Source organism: Arachis ipaensis, chromosome B10 (assembly GCF_000816755.2).
Source record: "Arachis ipaensis cultivar K30076 chromosome B10, Araip1.1, whole genome shotgun sequence".
Taxonomy (NCBI): Eukaryota; Viridiplantae; Streptophyta; class Magnoliopsida; order Fabales; family Fabaceae; genus Arachis; species Arachis ipaensis.
In genome coordinates this window covers 128,552,207-128,579,808 of record NC_029794.2, presented here as the reverse complement: position 1 = coordinate 128,579,808, position 27,602 = coordinate 128,552,207, and the positions used below count along the sequence as shown (strand labels likewise).

At 34.5% G+C, this 27,602-nt stretch overlaps 3 protein-coding genes and 1 long non-coding RNA gene across 6 annotated transcripts; all 4 read left to right on the top strand.

Moving 5' to 3' along the window:
• On the top strand, positions 390-6,498 carry LOC107623763 (tRNA threonylcarbamoyladenosine dehydratase). 2 transcript variants are annotated; one of them, XM_016326128.2, is made up of 11 exons: positions 390-645; positions 940-983; positions 1,593-1,686; positions 2,328-2,475; positions 2,902-3,114; positions 3,489-3,623; positions 4,084-4,218; positions 4,551-4,766; positions 5,171-5,290; positions 5,705-5,762; positions 6,230-6,375. In XM_016326128.2, exons 1-11 carry the CDS (start codon positions 551-553, stop codon positions 6,232-6,234), a joined length of 1,263 nt encoding a protein of 420 aa, XP_016181614.1. In that variant the 5' UTR covers positions 390-550; the 3' UTR covers positions 6,235-6,375. The 2 variants fall into 2 exon arrangements, with proteins under 2 accessions (XP_016181614.1, XP_016181613.1); XM_016326127.2 differs by having other exon boundaries at positions 391-645; positions 5,171-5,295; positions 6,230-6,498.
• Positions 6,830-11,093, top strand: LOC110267411. The gene is made up of 2 exons (XR_002355015.1): positions 6,830-8,756; positions 9,243-11,093. It is a non-coding gene; the product is annotated as an uncharacterized LOC110267411 (long non-coding RNA).
• Positions 17,044-18,137, top strand: LOC110268136. Of its 2 annotated transcripts, none has more exons than XM_021114028.1 (4): positions 17,044-17,321; positions 17,457-17,611; positions 17,726-17,855; positions 17,952-18,137. In XM_021114028.1, the coding sequence occupies exons 1-4, from the start codon at positions 17,100-17,102 to the stop codon at positions 18,063-18,065; spliced, it is 621 nt and encodes a 206-aa protein (XP_020969687.1). In that variant the 5' UTR covers positions 17,044-17,099; the 3' UTR covers positions 18,066-18,137. The 2 variants fall into 2 exon arrangements, with proteins under 2 accessions (XP_020969687.1, XP_020969688.1); XM_021114029.1 differs by having other exon boundaries at positions 17,947-18,137.
• LOC107621392 (ATP-dependent DNA helicase PIF1-like) lies at positions 24,511-26,072 on the top strand. Its single transcript, XM_016323415.1, has 2 exons — positions 24,511-25,365; positions 25,422-26,072. The coding sequence occupies exons 1-2, from the start codon at positions 24,511-24,513 to the stop codon at positions 26,070-26,072; spliced, it is 1,506 nt and encodes a 501-aa protein (XP_016178901.1).

Genomic DNA, 27,602 nt, shown 5'->3' with positions numbered 1-27,602 from the left:
TTGGATAACTCATTTTCAATTTCATTTTTTTTTGCCAAATATTTCATTTTTGTTATAATAGAGATTTTTTGTTTGGGTTTTATTTATTTTACCTACCTTTAGAATACTTTTGTTTTCAATTAGTAATCAGCTCACAAATTTCTTTAATTAAGTGTCAAAAAATTTAAATTCTATCTATTTATACAGCAATTCATTAACTGACAATAAATTTATAAACTGAACTTAAATTTACTATGTATTAATTTTTAACTTGTCCAGTCAAAAAATACTATGAAAAATAAAACAAAAAAATTCTAATTACGAACTAATTACGAACTGTCTAATTCGGTCTTCAAAACCAAATATCAAAAACCCGCTTTTACCCCCCAAAGATACAACTAATTACGAACTGTCTAATTCGGTCTTCAAAACCAACACAACCAGAAAACCTCCGATTAGCACGACGGCGCACGGTGTTCCCCTGCAAAAGAATTTGTTCCTAAAAAATTGGTGCTTTTTTAAGTTTTTCGTGTTTCATAATCGTGTCTGCGTTTGAGAAAGAAAGAGAAAAATGGAGAAAGGTAAATACTTAGCATTGGTTGGAACCGGTGCTCTTTTTGGCTCTGTATCTACCATCTTCTTTCTTAGGCTCCTTCAAAACCATAAGTGAGTTCTTTCTTTCTTTCTTTCTTTCTTTCTTTCTTCTTCTTCAATGATAAAATGTTTGCACCTTTATTGACTCAATTATCTCTTGCATATAACCTGTTTGTCTTAATAACCCAACCAAGTGAAGTGGTTGATTCACTCTTAAAGGTTTGCGTTAGATTAGCTTCTGTTTTTAGTTTGATCAAGTAATACTGTTGAGAGTCACTAATTTTTTATTCATGTGTTTTTTTTTGGGCGGCTTGAACATTATTTGAACGCTGCTGAAATCTGAATGTATATTTTTTATGTTTTCAGAAAAGTGGTGCGGCAGTATAATAAGAATGCTACCGAGTTAAATGGTAAGTGGCTTTGAACTAAACATGTGAAGTGAATGCATGTAATGTTGTTTACAAAAGCTACAAAAGAAGAAGTTATTTAGTTACAATCATATGCTCCCTGATATCGGCAAGTAAAGCAAGTTGAAGTCATACATAGTCACCACTTTTCAATGCTGAAGAGCAAGCTGGGATGTAGTGTTATGGGGTGAATTGGAATACTGGAATATGTGATATATTGAACCCTTCTAATGTGTTCCCTTACCTGTATAGTGTGATGTTTATGCTGCCACTACATGGTTACCAAACGAAGAAAGAACAATAACCTGCATGCATAACATCATTGCATAAGATCACTTCTTAAATATAGTGTGCTATATTCGGCTATTCCTATTAAGAGTTAGTTCTTGAGGTGATTGGAGGATTGAACGGACAGGGTTTTAACTACTTGTTATACAAGATGCAATCACATTCTACCGTTACCTTTTGCAGTGCGATCAAAATAGATATATTAACCGTAAATATGTTATCACTGATAAACAACTTTTGATACCTGACAAGTTTCTGCCTAAATCCTAGTTTAATTATCATAATTTTAACATGCTATCCATCTGGACTTTGTGCCTCATGCAGGTCTTGAGACTTGCACTATTGCTGGAAAGAAGAATGATAAGGCAGTTAATGAAGATCTTCTGAAGGATGAGATTGTTTCTGAACATCTAACTAGGTATTTCATGTTATTGGCAATTGCTTTTTTTCTTTCTTTGCTGAATAATTAATTGGTAAGACATGCATGATGCACTTTTTTTAAGACTATTTAGTTTGAGACACATTAGCACTTGTCCATCAATATACTTGGTCTTCATCCTTTCTTACAGCTAATTATGATAGTGTGAATGTCTTGGGCGCTTGGCTGTTAATTCTAGAATGAATGGGGCATGAAATATCCTCCCTGTATATTATGAATGTCTACAATTTAAATGGTGCATCACTAGATTGTATAGTCAATGAAATGTTATCACCTTAATACAATTTAGAAGAATGAACTTTTAGCTTAGGGATCATTGGTTAATGCATATATTTGTGGCATGTTTAGGGAACAAGAAGACAAGGCAAAAATAAACTTTTAACTTTAGGGATCATTGGTTAATGCATATATAATTGGTTAATGTAATTGGTTGTTGGAGCTTTTGCAAAGTTTTCTTGCGAGAACTACCACCAGCACATTACCCACTATGTCTAAAACCATTTTTGTATGATTTATTTTTCATATAAACCTTTTATTAATTGGATGTATAAGGGGAATTCATTTTCTTCAATTTCAACTAATCAGTTTTTATCTGGGGTGGAATTTCGTTCTGTTATTAGGAACATTCAGTTTTTTGGCTTTGAGTCTCAGCAGAAAGTGAGTGCATCATATGTTGTGGTCATTGGTCTTGGAGGGGTTGGCAGTCATGCTGCATCTATGCTCTTGAGATCAGGGGTCGGCAAGCTTCTTCTTGTGGACTTTGATCAGGTATTTTCTGTGATTGATTCTCCGCTTGCCCATGTTTGATTGTTAAGTCTGAGTTGTGTTCTCTACTTCTTTTTGTGATTCCTTCTTTCTTGGTCTGATTGGTACTGCCGTACTGTACTATCACGTCTTAACCTACCTATTCTTGTCCAAAATTCTCCCAAATTCCCAATGGTTATCACAATTTAAAAATGGAACTCCTAAATATGAATCATTGAAGATTTTGACATCTGTAACTAGCAGCAAGATTCCAAATGTGTTACATTGTGAATGCTATTATCGTTGCAATATTAATAAGCAGGGTTTGGTTTAAAACAAAGTAATAAGAAGATAAAGTGGTTATGCAATCAATGTTAAAAGTTTGCCTGGTTTTAGAACTTCATAGATTTTCCATACAATATTTATACTTATTTATTTATTAATGAGAAGGTTTCTCTTTCATCATTAAATCGACACGCTGTTGCAACAAGAGCAGATGTTGGCATCCCAAAAGCGCAGTGCCTTAAGGAGCATTTCTCATCTATCTTTCCTGAGTGCCAAGTAGATGCAAAAGTACTGCTATATGATTCATCTACCGAAGAAGAAATTTTGTCAGGCCACCCTGACTTTGTCTTGGATTGTATTGATAACATTGATACTAAGGTATCTCCTAAAGATTACTCCCTGTTAAATTTTATTGATGTAGGTTCATACTGCCTCTTATTATTTCTTTCCCATGTATGTACATACCGCACAGACCCTAGATACGAGGCCTGGTTTGCTATACTGCTCGACGTTCTTAGTCATCAGTTTCCTGTTACTTATGTTGCAACTCTTTTAGATTCTAAGCTGCAAAAGTTAATAAAATTTGAGATGTATTTATTAATTTCACTTGCTCAGTCATTTATATCTGTATTTTTGTTGATACAAAAAATTATGTATTTTGCCTAAGCTGTTATCATTGGAAATCTTTCCTTTTAAGATATCTTGGTTTTGAATTTTACCTTTCAGTTGCCTAATTTGTTCAAGTGTAATAGGTGGCACTTCTTGCTGCTTGTGTACGGAGGGGCCTGAAGGTGTTATCTGCCACTGGGGCTGGTGCTAGAGCCGATCCAACTAGAATACGCATTGCTGATTTAAGAGAGTCAACTAATGATCCATTGTCTCGATCTGTAATGTTCCCATTTATGTTTCTTTTCAATGTTTTTCCTAGAAATTCAGAATATAGACTTATATATGTTAATTTTTGTTACAATTGAACATTATTTTTCACTCTGTCTAGTAGATTACACCCTAAAATCCCAATTATCATAAAAGTAAACTAATTATTGCCCTTCCATTTCATATGCTAGTTACTACTTACGATTATGAAAAATATATGTACATTGCTTATGAAAAGGTGCACTTGTGTGCTTAAAGATTGACAAATATGATTTTTATGTCCATCAATTCCAGCTAGATGTCAATTGTCCAAAACAGATTTCATTTGTCTGTTAGTCTTGATTTTCTTTGTTTGTAATTCCTTTTTGTTTTTCTTTTGGGGTAAAAAAACAGGTATACTGTAATTAATTATTATTATTATTATTATTATTAGCACAAGTTATACAACTCACTCATGGAAATTTTATATAGGTGAGACACCGTTTGAGGAAAGATCATGGCATTGAAGGTGGCATCCCTGTTGTATTTTCTTTAGAAAAACCCAAAGCTAAGTTGCTTCCATTTAAGGGTCCAAATGGTGAAGAGGAAAATCCTTCAGACTACCAGGTGAGGTTATTTATTTAATCAGTTTTAGTCACTAGTAGATTCTGCCACTGTCCAACTTGTGATTCTTTAATAGCATGGTTAATAAACATTCTTTCATGGTTATCATATTTAGATCAACATCAGCTCATCTCGGTGGCTTCTTTGTATGCTTGCTGTAGTAAGATGCCTGATGTGACTTTGCAATAAACTATGTATTTTTAACATATAGAATATTTTACCTTTTAGTTATCATATTCATAAAGGTTCATTGTTTTGTAGGTACTTCTCATTGATTGTCACAATATTTAGTGGCATTGGCCATATCCATTCTAATTTGTTGGTCCTCTTGTCAGATAGTACCAGGCTTCAGGGTCCGTATCATACCGGTGTTAGGCACAATCCCTGCAATATTTGGACAAGTTATGGCATCCTATGTTGTGACGGAATTAGCAGGATTTCAAGTTCAAACAGAACCGATAGTCAATTTTGATACCGATCATTACCATACTCTCCATCAACGCCTTATTGAGCATGAGGAGTTAGTATATGGAACATCACAGCAAGTGCAGGTAAAACTCTACCCCTTTAACCTTTTGTTTCATTTCAACTTCCTTATCCATAAACTGTGATATCTTGACTTTTCAAGAGCCTGAGACTCTAATGCTCAGAAACTTGTTTCTTTCATTTTCTACATTTCCTACGCTGTTTTCTCCTTTTTCAATGCTTGATTTCGCACTGATGTTAGTCTTGGGAGAATTTTGGGCTGTGGCCTTGCTTTATTCACCAATATCCCAATTCTTCCTTTATCTTCTCTATTTTCTGTCGTTTCCCACATCATAATTTAAAGGACCATACAAAGGCATGCCTGTAAGAAAAATTTTATGAAGAAGTTTTCTGTGATATTTTGACATATATATGAAATATTGAAAATGCATATTTTCTTCTACTTATTGTGTTTATTTCTCTTCTACAGGTAGATATTGAAGAAGTGATGTATATTGTAAAAGAATTATGGCATGGAAGAAGTGCTAGAGACCAGCTTGTGAAAGAAGTTGGACGAGGAATGTGGCGATCAGTTAATGAATTAATGCTTGTAAGGTATACAGTTAGCTTTTTTGTCTCCATTATCATTTACTTAGTTCTCATTATCAAGCTATTTCTTGGTTACATTCGACCATTTAAATTTAACATTTGATTGTTCCAATGTATATTGGTGCGCCCCTCCTCAAGTTCTTCAAATTTTATTTATTTGTTAATAATAATTTGAAACTGGCTTTTGTTGCCCTGTGCTTAATTCAGTAGTAGAAGTTTCACAAAACTAGAGAGGTTCACAAAACTGGCACTTAGGACTAAAGAGAGTTTTACTGAAATGTGTTTTCATCTGATGTTGCTTTTTTTTCTTTCTCTAATGAATTAAATGACATTGATTAGAATATGTCAACATAATCTTTCTTTCTCTCATTGAAAAATTTCTCACTTGGTTCTTCTATGCATTTCTTTTGTTTAGGTGGGATTGCGAAAAGCCGGCTTCTATATCAAATTTAATTCTTTTGAAATTCAAAGAGGTAAGCTAGCTTCTCCATTATATTAGACAAAAGCTTTTTGTCTCAAGAATTCTATTTATTTTATGTATATCGATAACTAATGACACAAGACTAACAAAAGGCATAAAAAGAAACATCCATAACCAGATAATTCTTTAATTTTTTTTTTAAATGTTTTATTTTTCAGTCAGCATATTTTCTACTTTTGTTTTTGCCTGTAAAATCATTGATGACAGTAACCTGTGAAATCATAAGTTTTCCTAACTCTCCTTTTAATCAAGACAACTCAATACCTTAACAACTAATAAAAATCAGCAACATGTAACTTTGATATGGTAATTGAATGAGAATAATTCCCTTACTCTCAGATTCATTGGTATTGGAATGAATATAATTCGTTTGTCCTTGTTATGCTCCACTACTATAAAATTTTAGTTTATTTTAGTAAAGTTTCCATTGTAAGATAATATAATTCTTTGTTAATTCAGGTTGATGAGCATGAATCTAGAACATTGGATGATATAAAGGAAAAGGAACCTGAATTCTACAACAGTGTAAATGCAGTGTTAAAACGAGCTGAAATTGACTTTGGCTACGCACATTAATACTGCTTTTCTTGTTACTTTAATTTAATCAAGAGAGGGAACTTGTTACATGTTGCTCTAAGAATAGAAGTATGTAACAAGATCAACAATGTAATATTAAAAATCTTGTAATTGTTATTTCTCCTTTACTTTATCAACCTTATTATGGCTTCTTTTTCTGTTCGTTTTAGTTAGAATACACATTTAGGACAAAAAATACATTTGATATCTATCAAACAATAGATAGCCGTGGTTTCATCTCCGAGCTGGAGACCACTCCGCGTTTCACGCCGGTTCCAGTCCCAGGTGGAGCCTCTCCTCCACGGTGGCTTCTCCTCCAGCGTGGCTTCTCATCTTAATGTCTGCATGTGCTCCTCTGTCACTCTGCCGTCACCCATCCCTTTCATCTCCTCGCTTACGCAACCTAACTTCCCTTTCATTGAATCGTTCACGCAACCTGTATTCTTCATGTTTTTGTTTGAACAGGTAATGATTAGTTGGAACCCTAGGAGCTTTGCTTTCTTCTCCTTACTTTCTCGTCCTCGGCCCTACCAAACTCTGTGCACGAGTCTTTCTTGGGAGTTTGCTTCGTCGCCGTTCATCCAGGTTAGCGTTTTTTCAATGGAGACTCAAATCCAGGATCTCCGATCAATCAATCAGGTGCATCCAAACCTATTTTACTCTTCATCGTTTTTCTTTTCCTTCATTGTGTACATCCTTGTGATCAATCTTGGTTATTGTTCCAGGGTTAACCCAGATTTAATTGTCTAGGGTTTGTAAAATTCCTAATTGTGCAAATTGCGATCATTTTTTGTATCTGTTCCATGGTTAAGCGAGATTCTATTGTCTAGGGTTTGTGAAATTTCTAATTGTTCAATTGTGATAATGTTTGGTATCTGTTTCATGGTTAGGGGAGATTTTATTGTTTAGGGTTTGTGAAATTCCTAATTTTTGCATATTGTGATCGTTTTTGGTATCTGTTCCATGGTTATCCCTGGTCTTATTGTGTATGGTTTGTGACATTTGTAATTTGAAAATTGTCTATGTGATTTGATTTGTTTGTGGGTTCATGTTCTTCGTTAGATTCTTTTCAAGTTGCTGTTAATTTTGAGTATGGTCTATGAATCTGTTTCATCTTCTTGATTTCGTTATTTAGAATTTGATGTGATTGTCATTTCTTCTTTTGCTATCTCTTAAATTGTTTGTTGCATGTGGTTTGTCTATTTCATCAATTTTTGGGATTTTATAATCATTATAAAGATTGTCTTCTTAATTACCTTTTCTTATATTTATGAATGATGGGTTTGTTTTTGTGAACGATTGTCTAGGTATGGGGTTTTTACTTAATCTACTTTCTCCATGATGATGTGATTGACAGGGTTCTTTCAGGAAATACAGAGTATAGACCCAGCTTCTCCTATTCAACTTTTGGATTTCCAATTTCATTCTCTCCTATTCAACTTTTGCATTCCGATTTCCATTTTGATTCAGTAATCTCTTTGGATTGTTTGGGCTGAATCTAGCAATTTTTAATTTTATTCTGCATTCAGAATCAAAATTTATAGACCCAGCTTCTCCTATTCAACTTTTGGATTCCCAATTTGATGTTACTAGGGAATTCTCTTCTAGGTAGTCTATTTGATGAGTGGTGATGTGATTGATAGGAATTGATTGATAGCTTCTTGGTGATTTATTTGCATTTTGATGAAAGCTTTTGTTAATCAACTCACTTGCATTTGAATTCTTTATTGGTTATGCAAAGAGTGCTGTATATTTCGCCTGTTGCATAGAAGTAGAGCTGATTGTCATAAATTTTTGTGCTTCTTTGATAAAGGAATATGCTTTTGCCACTTCCAATTCCATTCTCTCTTGTTTAAGTCTTGCATTCCCATTTCAATTCTGATTCAATGATCCCATTGATGGATCTTTCCCCTTTTTTTTTATGCTATGTCCATCAAATCCATTAAGTTTACCTAAAATGAATTGCTGGTTGCATGTGGGTTGTGAGAATCATTATCAAAGAATTGGTTTTGTAGCTAATGTATTCTATCGGTGGTTATGTGATTGACAAATTTTTATTAATGTTTCTGTATACTTTTTTTTCCTCATTCATTTGCTGTTTCCAATGTATGCCTACTTAAGACATTTACCAACTCTCATTGCCATGAGTACAATGATTGTTTGAGGTAGTTGATGACTACCTTCCCTATGGTGTAATGACATGTAGGTGCACTGAAGCAGGTATAGTTTGATATCTCATTTTTTGGTTCCTATTTCTTGATTTCTTGAAAGTTTTACTTGTTTTTGCTGTTTTTGTGTTGGTTCAGGTTTTGCCCCTCTCATTAGTTGTCTCTATGGCATTGAATGGAGATGGATTTGGACTCATATTTTGTTTTTCCTCCATTTTCATATTCAATTTGAATTCAAAAAGGTGAGCCTCTTTCATACAAGTAGAGCTAATTGTGATGCATTTGTGTGCTTCATTTAATTATATCCAAAGTAGAGTCATTAAATTCTATATATCAACTGATGAATCTATTTTTAATTTTTTACTTTGTATATATTCAACAAATTCATTTATGTTTGATTTCAAATTTTATGAAGCACTCTCATAATTATATTGAGAGTAGACCCATTGAATGCAATATTAAAATTTTATGAATCTATTTTTATTTTTTTATTTTCTGTATATTCAACAAATCCATAAAGTTTAGATCAAGTGAATTGGTGGTTGCATGTGAGTTATGTGAATCATGATGAGGGAATGGGTTTTGTACCTAATCTGTTCTATTGGTAGTGATGTGATTGACAGAAATTGATGTATAGCTTGCTGGTTGTTTATTTATATGTTTTGATTTTAGGTCAATTTCATTCCATTTTTTTATTCTTTATATAAAAGTACTTTTTGTCTAATTAGGAATTCCCTCCTCCAAAAACATATATCTTCCGTTGAAGATCTCTTCTGCACCGATAATGATGTTCTGCCATACATTCTTCATTGAAAATGTGGGCATCCCTATCAAGGTATGGGGTTTCTATCTATTTAGTCAGTGGTGATGTGATTGATAGGAATGAAGTGGCTTTCTCACAATCAGATGGCATCACTCCACTGTTTGTGTTACTAGAAAATTCTCTTCTAGATAGTCTATTTGATGAGTGGTGATGTGATTGATAGGAATTGGTTGATAGCTTCTTGGTGATTTATTTGCATTTTGATGAAACATTTTCTTAGTCAACTCACTTGCATTTGAATTCTTTATTGGTTATGCAAAGAGTGCTCTAGATTTCGCCTGTTGCATAGAAGTAGAGCTGATTGTCATGAATTTTTGTGCTTCTTTGATAAAGGAATATGCTTTTGCCACTCCCATTCAAGTTTTTCCCTCCCAATTCCATTCTCTCATGTTCAAGTCTTGTATTCCCATTTCAATTTTGATTCAATAATCCCATTGATGAATCTTTTTTTTTTTTAAGCTATGTCCATCAAATCCATTAAGTTTACCTAAAATGAATTGCTGGTTGCATGTGGGTTGTGAGAATCATTATCAAAAAATTGGTTTTGTAGCTAATGTATTCTATCGGTGGTTATGTGATTGACAGAAATTGATGTATAGCCTGGTCATTTATTTATTTTTTAAGTTCAACTGAATTTCATTACATTTTTTTGTCCTTTGTGTAAAAATTATTTTATATATCAGCTGTTGGATGGACATATAGCTCTTTGGCCTGAACTTAAGAGGTTCATTGAGAAAAGAATGGCCTTCTGCACGTAAAATGGCTTCATGGTATTGTTTATCTAACTAGCACATCTCTTTATTGAAAGAAAAATCTATTCAGCAGCTGCTCTTCCCATGAAAATGTCTTCTGCACACATAATAAGGTTGTGCTATATATTCTTCATTGGAAATTTGGCAATCATTATCAAGGTATGAGGTTTCAATCTCACCCATTTCCTGAATGTTGATGTGATTGACAGATTTTTATTGATGTTTTTGTATACTTTTTTTTCCCATTCATTTGTTGTTTCCAATGTATCCCTACCTAAGACATTTACCAACTCTCATTGCCATGAGTACAATGATTGTTTGGGGTAGTTCATGACTGCCTTCCCTATGGTGTAATGACATCTAGGTGCACTGTAGCAGGTATGGTGTGATATCTCATTTTTTGGTCCCTATTTCTTGATTTTTTGAAAGTTTCACTTGTTTTTGCTATTTTTGTGTTGGTTCAGGTTTTGCCCCTCTCATTAGTTGTCTCTATGGCATTGAATGGAGATGCATATGAACTCATGTTTTGTTTTCCCTCCTTTTCCATATTCAATTTGAATTCAAAAAGGTGAGCCTAAAGCCCTTGATTTTTTCTATAAAAGGATGGTTGGTGATCTACATTCAATGCACAAACATTCTGCTGTGTTCTATTTCCTCCTAAGCTCTGTCAACATCAGAATTTTTCTGTTTACATTTGATCTATTTCATCAACTCTATTTACCTCCTTTGTTTCTTTCTTTTTTTTTTTTTTTTTTTTGCAATTCCAGCTATTACATTGTTTGACGTTCATATTCTGTGTTCTTGATAATACTGCTACTAATAATGTTGCCATCACCTTTCACCAATACGGCTTTAGATTTGGGACCATGGTCTATGTGTTTGCTTAGTATTACATATTTCCTTACGTATGTAGCATAAAACGTGAATGTATTTGATGTCAAAACTCTACCATATAGGCTAGTAATAATTAAGTTGCCTAATAAAACAACGGTTTTCAACTTTCATCATCCTCCTAGAGAGGCTTGGAGGCTGAAAGTTAGGGTTCTAAGGCTTTGGGTTGTACCCTCTTTTGGGAATCATGATGTTCCTAATTCAATGGAGATGATTCTCTTTGATGAGCATGTTAGCCCTTATTAGCTTCTCTTTTAAATATGGTGTTACTTGTTGTTTTTTAAGTTTTCAATTTTAAATGATGTGTTTCACTAATCTGATTTTGTTCTTTTGTTGGATTTTCAGTGTGGAAAAATTCAAGCTACAGTTAAGAAACCACTCCTTAATAGGTTTAGGGATCATATAGTTGAAGGTCAAGTTTATAGAATGGCATACTTTACTGTTGTGTCAAATCATGGTAGTTATAGAGCAACTTCTCATGAATTCAAATTGGTTTTCCTTCACCGAACCACTTGAAGTGTCTGAATATTATGTATATTCAAATGTACAGGAAATCATCTCTTTATAAAGGAATTACAGAAATAGAAATAACTAGAAAATGAGAAATATACTAGCCTAAAATTAGGAAAGATTTCTAATAATAAAATCCCTAAAAATAAGCTAAACTAAAACTGGAAAGGATATTATAATTAATTCTATTTACAGAAAAGATTCATGAAATAAATTAGGGATCTGATTTTGATTTGATCTAGTCAATACTCCCCCTCAAGCTGGCTTGAAGATATCCTTCATTGACAGCTTACTTATTATGCTATCAAAGGTCTTCTTGGGTAATCCTTTAGTTAGAACATCTGCCAATTGTTTCGTGGTCAGAACATATGGGATACAAATCTGTCCTCTCTCAATCTTTTCCTTTATAAAATGCTTGTCAACTTCAACATGTTTAGTTCTATCATGCAGAACTGGATTATGGGCAATAGAAATTGCAGATTTGTTGTCACAATACAATCTTATTGGTGGAGAAATGGGAACCTTTAGTTCTTGTAGGATTTTCTCTACCCATAGTGCTTCACATATTCCATGAGCCACTGCTCTAAACTCAGCTTCTGCACTATTTCGTGCCACAACACTCTGCTTTTTACTCCTCCAACTAACTAGGTTTCCTCCAACAAAGGTGCAATACCCAGATGTTGACCTTATATCCATGACATTTCCAGCCCAATCTGCATCTGTATAGGTTTCTACTTGAAGATGTCCATAGTTTTTGTAGAGTAACCCTTTCCCAGGCGACCCCTTCAAGTACCTTAGGATTCTAAAGACAGCATCCATGTGTTCTCGGCCAGGTGAATGCATAAACTGGCTTACCATGCTCACAGTAAAGGCTATATCCGGGCGTGTATGAGATAAATAGATTAGCCTCCCCACTAAGCGCTGATATCTCCCTTTGTCCATTACATTTTCTGGTTCAGCTGGCTTCAATTTTAAGTTAGGCTCTATAGGTGTTTCAGCAGCTTTACAACCAAGTAATCCTGTCTCTTTTAAAAGATCTAGGATGTATTTTCGTTGGTTCATAAAAATGCCTTCCTTAGACCTTGCAAATTTAATTCCAAGGAAGTATTTTAATGAGCCAAGTTCTTTGATTTCAAAAGCTTTGGCAAGCTTTACTTTCAAGTCTTTTAGCTCCAAGCTATCATCACCTGTTAGAATAATGTCATCCACATATACAATTAAGATGGCAATTTTATTAACTGCTGAATGTTTATAGAAAAGTCTATGGTCAGCTTGGCTTTGAGTATAACCAAGTCCCTTCACCACCATTCCAAGTCGTTCAAACCAAGCTCTTGGAGATTGTTTCAATCCATAGAGAGATTTCTTTAGTTTGCACATTTTATTCCTCCCTAGTTCAGCCTCAAATCCAGGTGGAAGTTTCATGAACACCTCTTCCTCTAGCTCCCCATTCAAGAAAGCATTCTTTACATCCAATTGATGTAAAGGCCAATTGTAATTCGCAACAAGAGATAAGAGAATCCGCACAGAGTTGAGTTTAGCAACTGGGGCAAATGTCTCTCGATAATCTACTCCATAGGTTTGTGTAAATACCCTAGCTACTAACCTAGCCTTATACCTCTCTATGCTTCCATCAGCATTGCACTTGATGTTGAAAACCCACCTGTAGCCAACCAATTTTGTATTCTGTGGAAGATCTACAATCTCCCAAGTTTCATTCTTCTTGAGTGCATGCCACTCTTCCATCACTGCTAATTTCTAATTGGGATCATCTAGTGCTTCCTCTATATTCCTAGGCTCAAACAGATTTGTAATTTTAGAAGTAAAAGCTCGATGTTTTTGAGAGAGATTTTGGTAAGAGACATAATTGGAAATAGGATGGTTGGTGCTGGTTTTGAGTACCTTTTTGGTGCAGGTTCTGGTTTCTTTCCTAAGGGCTATTGGCAAATTATTATTAGCAGTAGCAATATCAGATTTACCTGGAAGATCCCTAGGTACTATAGTTGGACCGTCTTCTGGGTTTTCAGATTGGGTTGGTGCAGAGATGATGGACTGGTCTCTATTCTTCTTGGGATATTTTCGAACATAACATCGAAGCTCCTTTTCTGATTGTGGTATTTCTTTTTCTGTTTGTGTTCCAACTAATTCTGGCAAAATTTCAGAATTGATTTTCACATCTTTTTTGGTAATTATTTTAGAATTTGTTTGATCAGTGAAAGTTGTATCCTCAATATGTAAGATAGGAGTGGGTAAAGGTTCATGCAAAAAATTTCCTTCACTTAAACTCTCCCCCTGAAGAAATTTTTTCTGAAAAAATGTTTCATGTTCCAAAAAAGTAACATCCATGCTTACATGACATTTCTTTGTGTGTGGATTGAAACATTTATAACCCTTTTGACTTGGGGAATAGCCAATAAAAATGCATTTTTCTGCCCTTGGATCAAGTTTACTTCAAGGGAAGGTGTATGCAAAAATACAGTACAACTAAATACTTTTAAAGGTAAATCAGAATGCAATCTACATGCTGAAAAAATCTTTTTGAAAATATCCAACGGTGTGCAGTAATTTAACACACGCGTAGGCATTCGATTTATGAGATAGGCTGCTGTTAGGACAGCATCTCCCCATAAATACTTTGGAACATTACCCTCAAACATAATGGCACGTGCTACTTCAAGAAGATGTTTATTCTTCCTTTCAGCAATGCCATTTTGTTGGGGTGTATTGGGGCATGTAGATTGATGTTGAATACCTTTTTTTTTAAGAAATTCACCAAGATTTTTGTTAAAGAATTCAGTACCATTATCACTTCTTAATATTGAAATTTTTGTGTCAAATTGAGTTTCTACCATTTTTGAAAAATACTGAAAAATTTTAGAAACCTCAGATTTTTCATGCATGAGATAGATCCAACATAGTCGTGTGTGGTCATCGATAAAAGTCACAAACCATTTCTTTCCAAATTGAGTTGTTATTTTCGATGGACCCCATACATCACTATGAATCAATTGGAAAGGTTTAGATGCATGATAAGGTTGAGAGTAATAAAGAACTCTATGACTCTTTGCACGAATACAACTTTCACATTTAAGTAAGGAAGAATCAATATTCTTAAACAAACTTGGAAACAAATGTTTGAGATATGGAAAATTAGGGTGTCCTAGTCTATTGTGCCAGAGCATTATTTGGTCCTTTATATGCATAGAACTAATACCACTAAATCCTTGAGCTACTTTATCTTCCGAAATATCCTCAAAATGATAGAGCCCGTCCATCATTTTAGCACTGCCAATCATCTTCCCCAAGGTCCGGTCCTGAAAAATACCATGAGTGTCAAAGAATGTCACAGCACAATTAGAATCCTTGCAGATTTTACTAATAGAGAGAAGATTACAGGAAAGCTTTGGTACATGTAGGACATTTCTTAGGTCAATGTTTTTGGACAACTTAATGGTACCTTTTCCAGCAATGGATGAAAAACTACCATCAGCAACTCTAATTTTCTCATTTTCAAAAGAAGGAGAATAAGTTTTAAATAAAGGAGAGAGGTTGGTCATATGGTCAGATGCACCTGAATCGACAATCCATGGTGCATTCAAGTTTGAGGTGCAGTTAAGGGACATAGGAATACTAAAATTACCTATTTGAGCCAAAGAACCACTAGGAGTACTAGATAAAGAACTGGAATTTAACAGCCTTATGAGCTGCTCAACCTGTTCCTTACTCAAGGATGATTTTTCAGCCTCATGAGCAGTTGGGGTAGCACGTAATTTGGGACCAGATTTGCTGCCTTTAAAATGTGCTGGTTTCCCATGAATCTTCCAGCAGGTTTCTCGGGTGTGACGAGATTTATTGCAGTGGTCACACCAAAGATTGGAGGGATGCTTCTGATTTGATGAACTTTTAAGTGCAGCAGGTGCCACTAAGAGTGCATTAGACTCCAAAGTCTGTTCAGTCTTGCCTTTTCTCATCATCACAGCTCTACGAGTTTCCTCTCTTCTAACCTCAGCAAAAACTTCTCCAATTGAGGGTAGGATTGCTCTTCCAATAATTCTGTCACGAACTTCATCTAACTCCACATTGAGGCCTGCAAGAAATTGAAATATCCTCCCTTCTTTCACTGTTTGTTGGTGGTGTTTGGCATCAGCGGCTGAAATCCACTTGTAGTTATTGAAGTGGTCAAGGTCCTGCCACACCCGCTTCAATGTGTGGAAATATTTGGTGACGTTGTCACTCCCAAGATCAGAGTACATCTCCTTGACACTATCCCACAATTCTTTGGTAGTGGTATAGTACATATAGTTACTACTGATATCCTCCTCCATTGAGTTCACCAGCCATGTCATCACCATGGAATTTTCGGTATCCCACACATTATATTGTGTGTCAGTGACGTTAGGCTGGCTTCGCTCACCGGTGAGATATCCAATTTTCCCTCTTCCACGAATGTACATCTGAACTGATTGAGACCACCTAAGGTAGTTTGACCCATTGAGTCGAAATATGGTGATTTGAACTGAATGGGAGTCACCACTAACTAGTACCCGCTGCTCAGATTTTAAATATGATGGAGTAGGAGTGGTGTTCTCCTTTTGTTCATGATTAATGACTGAGGAACTGTCAGCCATATCTATAAATCAGAGGCACAGTGTAGAGATTCTGCTCTGATACCAACTTGAAGTGTCTGAATATTATGTATATTCAAATGTACAGGAAATCATCTCTTTATAGAGGAATTACAGAAATAGAAATAACTAGAAAATGGAAAATATACTAGCCTAAAATTAGGAAAGATTTCTAATCATAAAATCCCTAAAAATAAGCTAAACTAAAACTGGAAAGGATATTATAATTAATTCTATTTACAGAAAAGATTCATGAAATAAATTAGGGATCTGATTTTGATTTGATCTAGTCAACAGAACCACTGTTGTAGCTGTTGATGAAGATGTTATCCCTAAGACTTGTTTCAACATGTTTCCTTTTTCTGAGCTGCTGAACATGACTCAAGATTATGATTTTTTAGTTAGTGTGTCTATCTTCTTGGTTTGCTGTTATTCAAGTTTTTTTAACAAATGCTTTCAATATTTAATAGGTTGTGTTTATTTGGAATAGATGTCATTGGCCTTTTAACTTCAGTGGGGGAAGAGAAAGAATATGCAAAAGAGGAGAAAATTGTGAAAATGATTGTGCTTGAATTAACTTCAAAAGAGTATGTTGATTGAGTCATTTCTCTTGGTTTCTCTTTATGTTCTAATCATCTTTTTTCCTTGTTTTCTGTTTGATCCTTTGTCATGTTTTGAGTTTCAGTCTTACAGTGCGATGTGCATTGTTTGGGGACTATGTTAATCAAGTAAATCATTTCCTTGCCTTTGGCTATGTGGAACAGCCTGTTATGGTGATTCAACTTGCTAAAGTCAAGTTCTTTAGGGGTAAATTGTTTGTTTTCTGTACATCTCATTGCTACTCTAGGTGTTGTCTCCAATAAACTTTGCTATACTATTTCTGTGTTGCTGTGTAGGTCAAGTAGGCCTTCAAAATGTGATGTATGCCACTTAAATGTTATTTAATCCTGATCTTCTTGAAGTTGTTGAATTCAGACAGAGGTTAGGATGTTTTATTTTGTTGATTTTTATTGTATTCTTTATTTACAACCAATCTGGAATAACAAGTACAAGTATTTGCATAATTTTTTTTTTAGTATGGTTGAGCAAGATGTCAATGGTACCCAACCACTGTTTATTGCAAATGAGGGTAAAGTTGTCTCCTTGGGAGATGATTTCATGCGTTTAACTAGAAAATACACTATTGAAGAGCTTCAAGATAACAATGAGGTTGTCTTCTTTTGAGTTAGTTGTGTTTATGTTTATTTTATACACAAATGAATTGAAAAGGAAAATGAAAGAACAATTTCCAGATCTGTTTTTTCATTTATATTGTTAACAAATGTTGAAATGCCGATTGCATAGGAGGGTTCTTTTATCATTTTTGGTACAATCCAAGGTATTGTTGAGGATGGAGGTTGGTGGTATTCTGCTTGTGTGTGTGGAAAGGGTATCTATCCTCAAAATGGTGTATATTACTGTGATTTTTGTTTGAAGCACATAACTAATGTGACTCCAAGGTCAGAAATTTTGTTCAAAATGTCTTTTCATTTTGTCTTGTGGATTGTTTATAAAAATAATGTTTCTTGGTATTATTTATTCCGAATCATTGTGTTCCTTTTTTTTCTCCGCAGATTTAAAATTAAAATAACAGTTGAAGATCATAGTGGGGAGGGTATTTTCCTTCTCTTTGATCATGAGGCATCTTATTTGCTTAAGAAATCATGTGCTGACTTGTTTACCGAGGTTCAAAGAGATGCAAGTGTATGTTCTTAATTTTTTTTTGTGTATTGTTCACTTTATGGGATGTGATATGTGTTATTTAAACTCTGTATTTCTTATGTATTATTTTCAAAATAGCTTGTATGTGGGGATACTTATCCTCCCATATTCCAAGGGCTCATTGGAAAGAAGTTACTGCTGAAGGTTGATACCAAAGGTGTGCCACATGATACATTTTATGGCACTTTCTGAGTTAGGAGAATATATGATGATCCCACCATTATTTCCATGTTTGAGCTTCCCGATTATGATGCTGATGATGAGTCTACTCCAAAAAAGGTTAGATATACATATAATTATTTTTACATTGTGTAAATTCATGTTTTGTTCCTTTTTTTTATTGTGCTGTGGTGAATTTTTCTTACGGTCTTATGTATTTTTAAACTCTTGTGGCATATGAATAGGAGCCTGATTTACAAATATCTGTTCCCTGTGGAGAAGGGGATATTGGTATTAAGAAGGAGTCATCAAAGACTTTTATCAAAAGTGAGAAAGTTGTTGGTGAGTCTTCTGGGATTTTATCTAAATCCCCAGTTCTTATAGATTTTCTGGCTGGAAAACAGTCTGCTGTTTTCGGAGGGACTGAGTTTGCTTCCTTAATTAATGGTGAACATAGAAAAGATGAGAAAACACCCAGCAATGATACTGTTAGTGATACTGTTAGTGATGATCTTTCTGCTGAACTGGATATATTGCTTAGCTCACCGGAAAAAGAAACTCAAGTGCTATTATATAATATTTTTTTCCTTCTTCCTATGTGTGTTGTTTCTAAATGGATTTTGCATTTCTTGAGTGACTTTCATAGCTTTTGTTAATTTCTTTGTGATAGGAGGTGTTGTCCCACGTTATTGATGCACCTTCCCAATATGGAGAAGCTTATTCATAAAAATCATGTTGTCACCTCCAAGGGCAAGAGGAATCTAAATCCCCAATTTGAAGAGGCGGCTGCTGATGCAGATGGGCGTGGGTTCAAGATTGCCAAGGTTAATGGAGTTTGATTTAAGGTGTGGAATTGAGCTGCTGTGTCTAGGTGTAGGTAGTTTATATAGTATATCTCCAAGTGTTTAAGAAGGCTTGTGATTCCAAATACATCGAAATGTAATCATGCTGGCTGGATGGTATTTTGATTTGACCTTTTTGGATTGTGTCGAACAAATAGGATTGTCAGATATAGGGGTTTTCTTTTTGTGTTGGCTCGGGTCATCTGTCAACTAGGTCTATTCTCAACTCCTTCTTTTGTAATAGTGACTTTGCTAGGGATTGGACACATTTTCAATGTTGTACCCTCTTTAGGTTACATACTAGGATATGTAATCATATGTTGGGATCCTCCTTATCATAGGAGAGATGGCCATATGTAATTGTGTATATCACTATCAGTATTTTAATGAAATGCGGCAGTTCTTATTTTTATTTCTTTATTGTTGTACAACTTTATCTTTTCATGTCAATTAGTTATTGGTGTTGATTATAATACTTTATTTTTTTTTATGTTTTGCGTTATCAAAGGTGTGCATGGTTATATAAGTTCTTTGTTGGTGTGTTTCACAAGTTCTCTTCACAGCCACCTCCCCTTTTTTTTACCTCTTGCTTATAGGAACTTAACAATGTGGATGTCTTTTGGGCAATGAATTAGGGGTAGTTCTTGCGATTTATGTTTCAACCTCTTGTTTTCTTTAGTATGAGTAACAAAAATGTCTCATAATTCTGTTCATGCTAGAGAATATACGCGAAATTCTTTGAAAAGAAAACGAACACAAAGTCACCATCGAAATGCAAGAGGTCAGTATTGAATTGACCTTCGTGATATTTTTAGTGTTTTATGTTCCATTTTTCCGTGATTTCATGTCTATGGGAGTCTTTTGTAATTTATTTTCGTTTTTTAATGTTTTTGAGGTCCTCGATTCCTCGATGCTTGCTCTCTTTGAATGATTATATGTGTAATTTTTATTGCTCTACCTATATTTTTTTAGTTAATCTTTGTGTTTCTAAAAATTTATCTGTTTATTTTATATGTTTTCAATGTTTTTGTTTATTTTTATTTTTTAGAAAATTTAGTTGAAGTGTCCCAGAATGTTAATCAGAGTTCAAATCTTATCTTGTCATGTATAATAATATCTTTAAGTATTTTATTCCTGTCCAATTTTATTTTTGTTAAATTATATTTTAAGTTCTTTGGATTTATATCTAATAATAGATTGGTTTGTTAATTTATTATTGTTTTTTTACATTGTTATAAAATTCTTTATGGAATCATTTAGATCAGTATATAGGTTTAATTTATATTGTTGTTTCAAACATACACAAGTACTAGAGGTTAATAAATTGTTTAATTAGTGTTTATTCTTGTCTTAGACAATATGAAAAGTTTTTTTGTTATGTGATTGGATTCACGTAATTAGTTAATTAATTAACTTTTCTAGCTAAATAATAGACGAGGGGTATTTCTTGAAACTTTCTTAATTTGATGTCATAATCAATAGTTGTATATTAAAGAAAAGTTTAATTATTCTGTCGGTTCCTCTAATTTTTTGAAATCTTTTGTTAGTTCCATATAAATATTTTTTCTTTTAGTTCTGTCTGTGAAATTTTTTTTTTTTTTAGTTTTTTCAATTATGCCTCTATTGATAGTGATTAGGTCAATTGTATAATGAGATGTTTACAACAAAGAATATGGTGCATGGATTCAATTAAAAGAAAAAGGAAGCCTTTGCAGCCAATTAAGAAAAAAATTTGTGCAATGACTCAGTTAAAGTTAAAAAAAATATATGCACTTGGTTAAAAATTTTACAAGATTCTATGGACCAATAGAGTCATTAAAGTCTAAAAAAATACAAAATGATTCTCATAGTGATTTAGCTTATTTAATTGCAACCTAGACAATTAGTATGAGTGATTAAAATAATGAAACAAAGTCTATTCTAACGTTAAAAAAAATCAAACTGTTCTTGAATGTGCATTAAGCTTTATTTATATTTAGTTATTTAATAAATCAATGTTAATTCAAATTGGTTTTCGTAGTTTATTACATTTTTAATGTTCAATTTGTACGCTGATTATTAAATAATTAATTGATTTCTTATTTCATCATTATTTTTTTTTTATGTTTGGTTGTCAAATATATATTTACATAAATTTGTGTTATTTTAAATTAAAATGGATGATATAGACCAATCAGAAATATATGATCCTTCGATAAATTCATTCAGTCAAGTTGGTTCTCTTATTGATCATCCTCTGTTCTTGCAAAGTGAGATACAAGGTACGCTCTCTTTCTTAAATCATCAATTATTCAAGAATAGTAAAATAGAAATCTTATTTACTTAGTTCTAAAAGATTCTATTGTGCTTCTGTGATGAGATATTATTCAGGCAGTATAAAATAGAAGTAATGTTTTGTGATATATTTTTTTGACAAAATTTAAATGAGTCAAGTATTTGTTATATATTATATCTGTAAGCTAATGGTTTATTCATTTTATGTTGAATCTATTTCATGCCATATAATTGAGATAAAAAAAATTTATTGTTATGCATGTTTTTTTCCGCTTTATCTTTACCAGGTTGTCTTGATGTTGGTGATCCTAACTATGAATGTTCAATCTGTGGGGCGTGTTTCTGGTTATCAGAACGTGTTGAAAGAGACTCTACAGTTAATCGTCCTGTTTTTACTGTTTGTTGCTCAAAAGGAAAAATTCAGTTACCTTATCTCCGAAAGCCCCCAGATCTGCTATATAATTTGATTAACGGACATGATAGTATCTTTGCCTTCACGTCTCTTGGTGGTAAGGTTCTGGATTCAGTGAATGATGGGAGTGGTCCACCGCAGTTTATAATAACTGGTCAAAATTATCATCGGATTGGAAGTTTGCTCCCGGATCCTGGTCAGAAGCCTAAATTTGCTCAATTATATATATACGACACTCAGCATGAGATAATGCATAGGCAGGGAATCTTTCGGTATGTGTGTTTGAAGTTTTGTTGTTAAGTTTTTTTATTTTATTTCCCTGATGTTTTAATGTTATTTGCACTGAAAAATAGGTTTATATCTGTCATTGCATAGTTATATTGTGTTTTATTCCTGTTATAATGCGTTATTAATCATTTCTGACTAATAATGATGTATTAAAACATATGATAATTGTATTCTGTGTAGTTTTTAAATATATTTTTGTGGTTAATGTATATTTGTTTTAGGCAAACATCTGAGATAGATAAAGAATTGATAACTGAGTTGTTGCAAATGATCGATACTCATAATGTGATAGCACAGTTATTTCGAAGAGTCAGAGAATTCTATCAGTGTCATCCATCCGAGATCTTCTCTTTGAAGTTGTATTCGCATAGGAAGGTTGATCGAAGAACTTACAATACTCCCTCTTGTGACGAAGTTGCTGCTCTGATTGTTGGAGATTTTGATTCGTCGGATCATGGTCGTGACATTATTGTTCGATCTACTACTGGTCAGTTGCAACGTATCTATAAAACTCATGCTCTGTATTGGCCTTTACAGTATTCGTTGTTGTTTCCATATGGCGAGGATGGTTACCAGTTGAATATTCCTTATCGAGGTCAACAGGAGGGATATGTCCCTGGAAGGAGAACAAGGGTTTCTCTCAGGGAATTCATATGTTTTCGTCTGCAGATTAGGGAGCAAGAAGATGGAATTATTCACAAGTGTAGGCGATTATTTCAACAATTTGTTGTTGACTGTTTCACCATGATTGAGTCCCAGAGGTTGTATGAGATTAGAATGAAGCAAAGTGCAATTAGAGGAGAAGTGCTTCAAGGAATAGAAGAGGCTATGTGTCGTGGTGATGACGAAGCTTCTTCAATTGGGACACGAGTCATCTTGCCTTCTTCTTTCACTGGTGGTAGACGTTATATGTTTAATCGTTGTTAGGATGCGATGGCAATCTGTAAACATTTTGGCTATCCAGATTTATTCCTTACTATTACGTGTAATCCAAATTGGCCTGAATTTCAGCGATTCACAGAGCGAGAGCGAATTTCCATCGCCGATCGTCCTGATATCTCTTGCCGTGTCTTTCATGCTAAGTTGAAATGCCTTCTAAGCGATCTCAAGGAAGGTGTGTTTTTTGGTCCACTTAGTGCAGGTATGTTATTTCTCGCTTGGCATTTCAATTTTTGTCTGTTGTCCTCGGACATGTAGTTGTCTGGCTTCTTAATGATATTTTTGTATTTTTTAGGTATCATACTATTGAGTTCCAAAAAAGAGGTCTACCATATGCACACATGTTACTATGGCTTAACGGGGAAATCAACTTACAAAGTTTTGAAATTGTTGATGAATTCATCTGTGCCGAGCTACCCAATCCCCTCAAATTTCCAGCTCTTTATAATGTCCTCACCAAGTACATGATCCATGGTCCCTGCGGTCGACTTAGACCGAGTTCTCCTTGCATGAAAGATGGTAAATGCTCAAAATTTTATCCGAAAAGATTCGTTGACCAAACGAGCTTTGATGAAGATGGCTATCCGATATATAGACGTCGTAATATGGGTGTGGCAGTGAAGATCAACGACGTTGATATTGACAACAGATTTGTTGTGCCTTATAATCCACTGCTGCTAATGAAATATCAAGCTCACATAAATCTTGAGTTCTGTAACAAGTCAAACGTCATCAAGTATCTTTTTAAGTATATCAATAAGGATCCGGATCGGGTGACTGCAACTGTTGGAGAAACATATCATGTTAGTGAATCTTCTCAGGTGGTTGATGAGATCAAGCAGTATTACGATTGTCGTTATTTATCACCGTCTGAATCCATGTGGAGAATTTTTGCTTATGATATTCATCATAGATGGCCGTCAGTACAGAGGTTGACTTTTCACTTGCCGAACCAACAACATGTTGTATTCGATGATGCTGATATCACTACTCATGTTTATTTGCGCAACAAAGATTTGCTGACGATATTTACGGGTTGGATGATAGCCAACAGGCGGTTCCTGGATGGGCGGTCTTTAACATATGTTGAATATCCAGGCAAATTTGTCTATTGTTCGAACAGTAGGGAGTGGAAGCCGAGACAGAGGGGATTCTCAATTGGAAGATTGAGTTTTGCTCATCCTTCGTCTGGTGAACTTTTTTATATGCGGATGCTTTTGAACGTGCAGTGATGTTGTACCCGTTTTCAAAGTATAAGAACCGTGAATGGTGTTACTTATGATACATTTCAGGAGGCATGTTCTGCCATGGGATTCTTGATAGATGATAAGGAGTATGTTTCTGCTATTAAGGAAGTCGCCGAGGTAGCATCCGCTGCACAGCTAAGGAGGCTTTTTGTGATGTTGTTGCTATCTGGTTCCATGGGAAGGCCTCTGTCAGTTTGGGAACAAACTTGGACTTATTTGTCTGATGATATTCTTTATCGCAGAAGGCATGAGCTGCAATATCCCGGTAAGAATTTTGTTCATGATGAATTTATTATATGACAAGCAGGCACACACGGACACAGACAATGTAGAAATGATATTATCGTGCTAATATTTATTAATTATCGTTAAACGTAGATCTAACGATGAGTCAGGACGAGTTGCAAACATTTTGTTTGTTGGAAATTGAGAAACTATTGCAGAGTAATGGAAAATAATTGAGAAATTATGCTGGCATGCCGGTTCCTAATAACTCTTTAGTCTCTCAATTTAGCAACTTGATGTTGTTGCGTGAGTTGCAGTATGATACTATTTCTTTGACTCGTGAGCATGATGCAAATGTCTTAAAGTTAAATGAAGAACAGAGGGTGGTCTATGATAAAATTATTGATTGCGTTTCGAATAAGAGGCACGGATTCTTTTTTGTGTACGGGTTTGGTGGTACTGGAAAAACTTTTTTATACAGGGTTTTGTCGGCTAGATTGCGATCTGAGAAAAAGATTGTTATAAACGTTGCTTCTAGTGGTATTACCTCTCTGTTGTTACCTGGTGGTAAGACGGCGTATTCTATGTTCAATATTCCTATTGAGCTGACTAAAGATACTGTTTGTCGGATTAAGAAGGATAGTGCAAAAGCTGAGGTAGTCCGATTGGCCGATTTGATTATTTGGGATGAGGCACCGATGACTAACAAATTAGCATTTGAAGCGCTCGATAGGACGTTACGTGATATAATGGTTTCGGTCTCTGATAGGAATAAAGATTTACCTTTTGGTGGGAAGGTGGTCGTTCTTGGTGGTGATTTCAGGCAGGTCTTGCCAGTTATTCCGAAAGGTTCTCGTGCTGAGATTGTCATGGCTTCGATAAATTCTTCTATCCTCTGGAAATATTGCAAAGTTTTGCGTCTGACAAAAAATATGAGGTTAACAATGGGATTGGAACAATCAACTCCTCAGGAGTTAAGGTCATTTTCAGATTGGATACTTCAAATCGGTGAAGGTCGATGTGGAACAGTGGTCAGTGATAAAATTTTTGTTGATATTCCTTCTGATCTAATCATTCCTGTCTTGGAAAATCCAGTGGAAGATATTGTAAATACAATCTATCTGAATTTGGTTCAGAATTTTCGTGATCCAAGTTTTTTCAGGATAGGGCGATTCTGGCTCCGACTGTCGACAATGTTGAAGAGATAAACAATTATATAGTTGACTTGTTGCCCGGTGAGGAGAAAAATTATCTCAGTACTGATTCGATATGTGGTAGTGATGTCTATTATGATGTTGATGTTGATTGGATAAATGTTGAATTCTTGAATCAGATTAGGTGTTCTGGTCTACCTAATCATTCGTTGAAGTTGAAAATAGGCGTGCCTATTATTTTGTTGAGGAATATTGATCCACCTGGGGGTTTGTGTAATGGGACCCGACTTGTTGTGCGAGATCTAGGGAGAAATGTGATCAGTGCGGATATTGTTTCTGGTAGCAATGTTGGGGATAAAGTTTTTATCACCAGAATGAATATGATTCCCAGTGATACGGTTATACCGTTTAAATTCCAATGCCGTCAGTTCCCGATTTCTCTGTCGTTTGCGATGACAATAAACAAAAGCCAGGGTCAGACATTATCAACAGTCGGTTTGTTCTTGCATCGTCCTATGTTTTGTCACGGTCAACTTTATGTAGCTCTTTCCCGAGTTAGGAATAGAAATGGTCTTAAGATTTTACTTTGTGATGATGGATTAGTTGATCCTATCAGGACTGAAAACGTTGTATTTACAGAAGTTTTTGATAAGATATAATGTAGTTTCTTCTTATACCTTCCAATCTTATCTGTGTAATTTATAGTTTTGTTTTGGTGTATGTTTTCTTTAGAGAGGGACAGTTTCTTTGGGGTATGTCTAAAATCATCTCAACCATTTTGTGTGCACTAGATGCACCATTTTTTATGAACCGTTAGATTCTATTAAATGAAAATCAAAGGATGGTATGAAAGAAGAGTATTCATACGATTTATAAATATAGAATATATTAGTATATATTAGCATACGCGTGGTTTCATCTCTGATGTGGAGAGCTATCCGCGTTTCAGGCCTGCAAACATCCAAGCTGGATGTTCTTCTCCAGCATGGCTTCTCCTCAGGAATGGTCCATGTGCTCCACTCTGCTTTCGTCGTCAGCTGTCTTTTGTCGCGATTCCTTCACGCAAGCTCCCTTTTTCGCGGATTTAGTTGATCAGGTAATCATCAAATTGAACCCTAGCCCCTTTGTTTTCATCTCCTGATCTGCTTTCCTCTGCCCTACCAAACGTTGTCTACAGCCTCTGTTTCTTGGGACTTTGGTTCCCTGTCATTCATTGCAGGTTAGAGATTTTTCCATAGAGTCTCAAATTGAAGATCTACAATCAATCAATCAGGTACACTCTTCTGGTCCCTTTACTTCCAAACCTGTTTTCCTGTTCATCGTTTTTCTTTTTCTTCATTGTGTATATCCTTGTGATCAAATTTCGTATCTCTTACACTGTTAATCCAGGTTTTACTGTCTAGGGTTTGTGAATCTGCTAATTTACAAATTGTCTATCTGGCTTCGTATGTTTCTGGGTTCATGTTCTTTTTTACATTCTTTGGAAGTTGCTGTTAATTTGAATATGGTCTATCAATTGGATTCATCTTCTTCATTTCATTGTTTGCAATTTAGTGTTAATTTGATTATCATTTCTCCTTTTGTCAGCTGTTGAATTTTTTTTGTATGTGGTTTGTCTATTTTATCAATTTTTTGGTTTTTATAATGATTAGAAAGATGAAATTTCTACTTATGTTTTCTTATATTTATGGATCATGGTTTGGTTTTGTGAATCATTGTCTAGGTATGGGGTTTCTACCTAATCTACTTCCTCAGTGGTGATGTGATTGGCAGAGTTTTTTCAACAAAGTGAGTTTATAGATCCACCCTCTCTTATTCGAGTTTTGCATTCCAATTTTTGTTCTTATTCAATAATCCATTTGAATTATTTGTTATATTATTTAATTTTATTTTTGTATTTTTTTAATAAAAACTATTTTATATTTCATCTCTTGCATTTCATAGACATAAAGTTGTTTGCGCTGAATTTAATAGCTTCATTGAGAAAGGAATGGGTGTTGTGACACCAAGTTGGCATCACGGTCCTGTGTTATCTTTCCTTAAAAATGTCTTCTGCACATATAATGATGTTCTACCATATATTATGTATCTTTTTGAATAACATAATGTAAGAAATTAAATTATTTTATATTACTTGAAAATAATTAAATTATTTTATTTTATTAGAAAATGTTTATAAATAGTTAAAT

Bases quoted from the DNA above. Each gene is read 5' to 3' on its own strand.
- LOC110268136 (XM_021114028.1), top strand. From the start codon at position 17,100: ATGTTTTATTTTGTTGATTTTTATTGTATTCTTTATTTACAACCAATC. The intron at 17,322-17,456 runs GTTGTCTTCTTT...CCGATTGCATAG, and splicing joins AGCTTCAAGATAACAATGAG to GAGGGTTCTTTTATCATTTT. The intron at 17,856-17,951 runs GTATGTTCTTAA...TTTTCAAAATAG, and splicing joins AGGTTCAAAGAGATGCAAGT to CTTGTATGTGGGGATACTTA.
- LOC107623763 (XM_016326127.2), top strand. From the start codon at position 551: ATGGAGAAAGGTAAATACTTAGCATTGGTTGGAACCGGTGCTCTTTTT. The intron at 2,476-2,901 runs GTATTTTCTGTG...ATTAATGAGAAG, and splicing joins TTCTTGTGGACTTTGATCAG to GTTTCTCTTTCATCATTAAA. The intron at 5,296-5,704 runs GTATACAGTTAG...TCTTTTGTTTAG, and splicing joins AATGAATTAATGCTTGTAAG to GTGGGATTGCGAAAAGCCGG.
- LOC107621392 (XM_016323415.1), top strand. From the start codon at position 24,511: ATGCCGGTTCCTAATAACTCTTTAGTCTCTCAATTTAGCAACTTGATG. The intron at 25,366-25,421 runs GTAAATACAATC...AAGTTTTTTCAG, and splicing joins AAAATCCAGTGGAAGATATT to GATAGGGCGATTCTGGCTCC.